Here is a 7,441-nt window from a genome sequence, read left to right on the forward strand (position 1 = left end):
AAACATAGCAAAAATGTAAAGTCCTATAGGCATGATTTCTACCCGTGTTACCCCACAAATATGTAACTACCCACCCTTTTCACTAGTTGCTCCAATATTTGTTTACAAATTTTTAAAGACCATATGAATGAATTACATAAGTAGATAAGAAAATAAGAAGTTATTCTATAGGGATCCTACAGATAGGCCCAGATTTCCAAAGTCTCCAATAGCCTCAAATGCCCAAATTTCGTAGACAATGTCATAGTCTAGGTGAATCAAAGTTCCCTAAGGAACTCAAGAATCTCGGCCAGTGCTTACACCTAGACTTGGCAACCAAATTTAGTAAGTGTAGTATGGAATGGCCAGCCTTAGTATGCGAGAGTTCAGAGGGTTCTCAAGAGGATCCCAAGGAAATACACATACTGGAGGGGGCAAGACCTATTGACTTAGGAGTAGAGTGAAAGTGCTTGACACAATTTTAAAGGTTTTAGTGGGAAAACTGTATTAAAGAGATTTGCTGGAAAGGTTTGTGGAGTAAAAGAGGGAGTCATGCAGTAAAACAACTTTGAAAAGAGAGAGTTACATGAATAGACAATAGTAGATCAAACAGGTAGTCCAAAACCACATCAGCAATACTCACAGGACCAAAACAGAAGGAAAAAACCTACATACAGGGGTGATGGGGATTGGGGATACATAGAACACATGATTGTTAACACATAACAGGCAATGGTCTTAGTAATTGGTATAGACATGCTCAGACACAACTGATCAGACATAGCCACAGAACCAGCAAGGGTTCAGTATAGGATCCACATGATTTGAGATCAATCCCAGAACTATACAAGTTTAGGAGTGCATACTACATAGAGGGGGAGGGGGTAACATGTTCATAATGTTCCTAAGGAATGAGAGTACATAACATGCTAATCATGTAATCATATTAACTGCAAGTTTCACAGCAAAACCATAAGTAAAAGCAAACTAGAAACAGGATGAAATGAAACAATAAAAGAACTATATTGTTTTTGGAACTTGAATTGAAATTAGAACATACTAGTAAAGAAGACAATAAGCAAAAGTGAAAGAGTAGGAGAGCACAATAGTTAGTCTTGGCTTGCAACCAGCTAACTCAGAATAATAGCAAGTAGCACGAAAGAGAGAGCAGGAAGTTTAAGTGTGAGAGAGAGAGCTTTTGAACCAAAGAGTTCGTGTCTTTGTGTTAATGAGAGAGTGTGTATATATAGTAGTTCGAAATTAGGTAAAATAAGGCAAGAATCATAGTAGCATAGTAATTATGGAACCAAATACTAATCAGAATCAATTCACTACAAGTACCCCTTTAATTAAAGGGGTAATCAACCAATGGTAATAGGCAGAAATGATTAAGGAAAGAAATCAAGTAGAGTATAAGGTATAAAATAGACAATTAGGGGTAAGTACACAGGGGTTTAATTAAGGAAACAACTCATGAAAAATCAATAAAGTACTCGGTTAACCAAATAAGGTCATAAAACAAAATGAAGTTGCAGAATATGGAAATAATCAAAAATCAACACATAGTAAATCAGGGATTCGAAATCACTGATTTAATAAGAGTAACAAGTAAACAAGTTAATAGGAGAATTGAGAGTTTACATGGAAGTTTTCAAATCAGGCCAAGAAACAAGGAGTTCAGAGTCAATCAAAGAGAGAGTTTTAGCATATAAAAGGAGTGGAATAGGAGTAACCAAACACATCAAGCAAAGAGGCAAGTATTGATCAGTCAAGATGAACACAAACATACAGAGGCGATATAAGTTAGGCATAAGAAAACTCAGTAGAACATATTCGAGGAAAGATAATCACAGAAACTTAAACAAGAATCGAGTAGTCATGCTAACACACAGAACCATACAAAGAAATCTTAGAAATTTAGGGCTTTCAACATAGACGAGTTGAAAAGATAGTAAAATCATAGAATCAGTCGAAATATGCAAGAGATAGAAGTTTAAACATAAAGAATCAATTTAAACAAGGTTTTAGAAAGAGTTCTGAAAACCCTAATTTTAGAAGAAGGTGAAAACACTTTGAAATCGATGATTCTTGTAAAAGAGTTCCAAGAACAGTGTAAAATACTAAAGAAACCAAATCAAATCATCCTAGATCTGTACAGATCTAAGAGATACAGGAAGAAATTAGGGTTCAGAAGAAATCCATATAGAGATGAAAAAACTTGTCCAGAATCCCAAGGATCGTGCCAAATACAGCATGATTTTGCTTGAAATCACACCGGAGTAGCTAAGAACAGACAAGTGACGAACCATAGGTGCAAGTCGGGGTGGCCCTGGGCACTTGAAGACCTTAGAGAAGGCAAACATAGCATTAGAGGAGCCATTGGGCACTTAGGAGTTGAAGGGAGATCACCGGAGAAGACCGGAGAAGAAGGTCAACGGTTGAAGGAGATAGTGTTAGGTTGAGTGGTTGAGAGAGGAGAGGAGATGAGAGAATACAGAGGCGGCAGTCTCTGAATAATGAGCTAGGGTTAGGGGTCGTTTGGAATTGAAAATGGTAAGAACAAACGAGGGTTGTTGATCTCTTAGATCAACGACCAGGATTTAATATGGCTTTGGGTCTGGTAGCCGGGTTCAGGGTTTGGGTCGGGTATTTTTAATACGAAGTTGGGCTGGGGTTGGGTTTAAATTTGGCTACAGTTGAAATGCAAATCTGGCTATATTTTAAATAGCCAATTTTCCCTATATAATTTATAATAAATAATACATAATTTCTAGAAAATAATTTTGTGTACTAAAATGATTTAAAATTGATATTTAACATTTTAAAAATATAGGAAATCAATTTTACACATATAAACGTAATTATACATTAATGGGGCTAATATTGCAAATATGCAATTTAGCTTTAAAAATACAAAATGCAATTACAAAAATGCATAAAAACGTTTTAACCATATTGGTATAAATATAGAAATTAAATGACTAAATCACCACAACAATAATTTGCAGGATAATTATCGGGGATTTTATGAATAAAAGGGAAGGAAATAAATCAATTTAAATTCTTAAAATTATTGGAAAATTATAAAAACCTTGTGCATGCTTATATATGCTATATTTGAAGGTATTTAGGCATATAAAAAATATAGGGAAAAATTGGGTATCAATACCTGCCCCTTTTTACCTAGGAAGGATGAAAGAGTTTTCGGGTAAAGAAATAATGGCCAATTTTGACCGGGCGGGATGTTTTGAAGGACAGAGGCCGGACTATGGTTTTCGAGTTGACTACATATCCCTGTTTTTATAGGAACCAGGCCATGTGTAGTTATGGATTCATCTACAGAGTATGCCGATGAAATTACTGCAAGAAAGGACATGCGATGCGGAAGCGGCAACGGTGAGTGATTAAAGCTCAGGTTGGTTGGAGAGATCTGGAGCGAGATTGCTCCTGCTAGGATAGCGGTTGCTTACTAGTTACATACAGATTAAGGATGCTACAAACGTGTATTTGCAAAAAATTAAACATGATGCAAATTCCCTTTGGACCATGAAGGTTGTCTTCAGACGGTAAAAGATAACGTCCTCCGACCATGACGTCCTGGGCCATGAACTGTTCGGTAAGGGATTTGTAGGCCATGAAATGATGTTCTCGGGCGATGAAGATGGTGCCTCCAAACCATGACGCCTTCGAATGATGATATGCAAGTTTGAGAGATCCTCAGGCCATGGCATGGTGTCTTCCGGCTATGAAGATAATGCCTTTAGACTATGACGCCTCCGGATAGATTGGTGATATTTCAGCCCATGATATGCAATAATATGATGTTAACAAGACAAAGCTTAGTCTTGTGAAATGGATGACAAAGCTTAGCCAGATTGAAAAACAAACAGATAGTAAAATAGAGAAATATTTGCACGAAAAGGGACAGTGCTTAGTCCCATGCGAATATGGAGGCGAGTATTAGCCTCATGCAAATTAGGAGGCAGGGATTAGCCTCATGCAGGTATGGAGGCAGGAATTAGCCTCATGGAGTTAAGGATTAGACTCATGCAAATAGGGAGGCAGGGATTAGCCTCATAAAGGTATGAAGGCAGGGGCTAGCCTCATGGAGTAAAGGATTAGACTCATGCAAATAGGAAGGCAGGGATTAGCCTCATGCAAGATACGGAGGAAAGGATTAGCCTCATGCAAATGGGGAGGCACGGATTAGCCTCATGCAGGTATGGAGGCAGGGATTAGCCTCATCGAGTCAAGGATTAGATTCAGCGAATAGGGAGGCGAGGACTAGCCTCATATAGGTATGGAGGCAAGTATTAGCCTCATCGAGTCAAGGATTAGACTCATGCAAATAGGGAGGAAAATATTAGCCTCATGCAAGATATGGAGGCAAGTATTAGCCTCATGTAAGTATGGGGGATAGGGCTTAGTCCCATGCAAAGAGCGAGTGGCAAATAAGAGTAGTATAGGTATTAGCTGGAGATGTATTCGGTGTTCGATAGCCGGTCGGATAGTGAATTTGCTTTGTGTATATATGTTTGTGAGTGTTATCGTTACGTCAAATGTACATGCGTTCAAAGAAAACTGGTAAGTTTTGTAGGGGGAGGTTGGTTCGTGCTTCTATCTGCTGGCCTTGCTTTGCTTCGTTCTGAAAGCCTTTCGAGTTCCCCTGGGTGACACCTGACTATTACAGAAATAATGTTTTCGAAAAATATGCAATTATTGATAAAAATAGAGTTATTTTGGAAATATATTGATATATCTAATAATTTTGATGAACTAGTGACTATAACACGTCTCGAAGGCATTGCATCTCTCTTATGGAATTTTGAGGGTCCTCCTCAAAATTTTGCCCTAGTTTGGTAGATGATCTTTGACTGTTTGCAGATGATGGACCTTGCTGAATCTTCTTCGGAATTTTGAGAATCCTTCTCAAAATTCTGGCCCAGTTTCTTAATTGACTCTCTGGCATGCGATGGTGTTAGCTGGACTTGCTCCGGAATTTTGAGGGTCCTCATCAAAATTCTGTCCTTGTTTCTGAACTTGGGGGGAATGAAAATTTATTATGATATGACCGAACCCATAAGGATGCCTACAAATCCCCTCTTAAACGGGAATCAGGTCAAGTGTAGTTCAATTACATCAGAAAAAAATGTGAAATAATCTAGGCATAGTATCTCTTGACTGCATCTGAATTGATTGGTTCTGGCCAGATTTCTCCATCCATTTCTGCAAGTATGAGTGCTCTTCTTGTTAGTACCCAGTGAACCATGTATAGACCTTGCCAGTTAGGAGAGAATTTCCCTTTGGCTTCATATTGATGTGAGAAGATTTTCTTCAATACCAGTTGCCCTGGTGCGAACTGTCTTGGTTTGACTCTTTTGTTAAAAACTTTGGATATCTTGTTCTGATAAAGTTGACCGTGACACACTGCATTCATTCTCTTTCCATAGATAAGGGCCAATTGTTCATAGCGACTCCTTATCCATTCTACATCGCTGAGTTCAGCTTCTTGTATAATTCTTAAAGAAGGGATCTCCACCTCAGATGGGATGGCAGCTTCGGTACTATAAACTAACATGTAGGGAGTTTCCCCGGTTGATGTGCGAACCATGGTGCGGTACCCTAACAGAGCAAAGGGTAACTTCCCATGCCACTGTTTGTGGTTCTCTACCATTTTCCTTAGTATCTTCTTGATGTTTTTGTTGGTGGTTTCTATGGCTTCATTCATCTGAGGTCTGTAGGTTGTGGAATTCTTATGCTTGATTTTGAAAGCTTTACACATAGCCTTCATCAGATCACTGTTAAGATTGACAGAATTATCAGTAATAATGGACTCGGGGACTCCGAATCAGCAGACGATATGATACTTGACAAAATCTGCGATGACTTTCTTGGTTACAGGTTTGTACAATGCAGCCTCTACCCATTTTGTGAAGTAATCAATAGCTACCAGAATAAACTTGTGTCTGTTTGAAGCAGTGGGCTTAATCAGACCAATAACATCCATTCCCCAAGCGGCAAATGGCCAACGTGAGTTTGTTGCATTGAGCTCATTCGGTGGCACTTTTATCATATCGGCATGCACTTTCCATTGAAAGCATTTGGAGATATACTGAATGCAATCCGTCTCTATGGTCATCCAGATGTAACCTGCCTTGAGTATCTTCTTAGCTTAGACGAAACCATTCATGTGTAGGCCACAGGTCCTAGCATGCACATCCTCAAGTAGCTTGGAAGCTTCCTTTGCGTCAACACATCTTAATAAACCCAAATCAGGAGTTCTTCTGTACAAGTTCCCTCCGCTGTGGAAAAAGTAATTTGACAATCTCCGGAGCGTGCACTTCTGAGTGGAATTTGCATGCTCCGGGTATTCTCCTTTTGATAAGTATTCTTTGATGTCATGGAACCATGGTGTTCCGTCCACTTCATCCTCGACATGAGCACAATATGTCGGCTGATTATAGATCTTCACCGAAATGAGATCATGTAGTTTTTATCTGGATGTTGTATCATGGATGGCAAAGTAGCCAATGCATCGGTAAACGCATTCTGAATTCTGGGCACATGTCGGAATTGTATCTTTGTAAACCTCTTTCTCAATTCCCGCACATAGTGCAGATATGGCAGTATCTTGGAATTCTTGGTGGCCCACTCTCCTTGTACTTGGTGCACAAGCAAATCTGAATCACTGATTACCAATAGCTCCTGAATATTCATGTCGATTACCATATTGAGCCCTAGTATGCAGGCTTCATATTCCGCTATGTTGTTAGTGCAGGTAAATTTGAGTTTAGCAAATACCGGATAACGCTGACCCATTTCTGATACCAAAAATGCTCCAATGCCCACTCCTTTGAAATTTGTGGCTCCGTCAAAAAACATCCTCCAACCGTCATATGTTTCGGTAATGTCTTCTCCTACGAATGATATTTCTTTATTAGGAAAATATGTTTTCAAGGGTTCATATTCTCCTCCCACCGGATTTTCAGCAAGGTGATCTGCCAATGTTTGTCCTTTGACCGCCTTTTGAGTTACATATATGATATCGAACTCACTCAGTATTATCTGCCATTTAGCCAACTTCCTAGTAGGCATAGGTTTCTAAAATATATATTCAGAGGATTTATCCTGGATATGAGGTATGTAGTGTAGGCACAGAAGTAATGCCTCAATTTCTGGGATGTCCAGGTCAAAGCACAGCAAGTGTGTTCAAGCAGAGAATACTGTGCTTCGTAAGGTGTGAACTTCTTACTCAAGTAGTATATGACCTGCTCCTTTCTTCCTGTCTCGTCATGTTGTCCCAAAAGACATCTGAAGGCTCCATGTAATACAGATAAATAGAATAGCAAATGTCGTCCTAGTTTTGGCGGGACCAGAAATGGCAGTGTGTGTTAGCACGTGATTTTTGCCTCACATGAATTACTCCAAAAGAATTCTCAAAATTAGGTCATTTTCTTTAATT

At 39.0% G+C, this 7,441-nt stretch overlaps 1 protein-coding gene across 1 annotated transcript; it reads right to left on the bottom strand.

Annotated features, from left to right (window-relative positions):
* Positions 1–912: 912 nt before the first annotated feature.
* On the bottom strand, positions 913–6,052 carry LOC138880206 (uncharacterized). The gene is made up of 3 exons (XM_070159881.1): positions 5,847–6,052; positions 5,162–5,777; positions 913–966 (listed from the first exon to the last, which is right to left on the bottom strand). The coding sequence occupies exons 1-3, from the start codon at positions 6,050–6,052 to the stop codon at positions 913–915; spliced, it is 876 nt and encodes a 291-aa protein (XP_070015982.1).
* Between the last annotated feature and the right edge of the window lie 1,389 nt (positions 6,053–7,441).

This window comes from Nicotiana sylvestris, chromosome 10 (genome assembly GCF_000393655.2).
Source record: "Nicotiana sylvestris chromosome 10, ASM39365v2, whole genome shotgun sequence".
Lineage (NCBI taxonomy): Eukaryota > Viridiplantae > Streptophyta > Magnoliopsida > Solanales > Solanaceae > Nicotiana > Nicotiana sylvestris.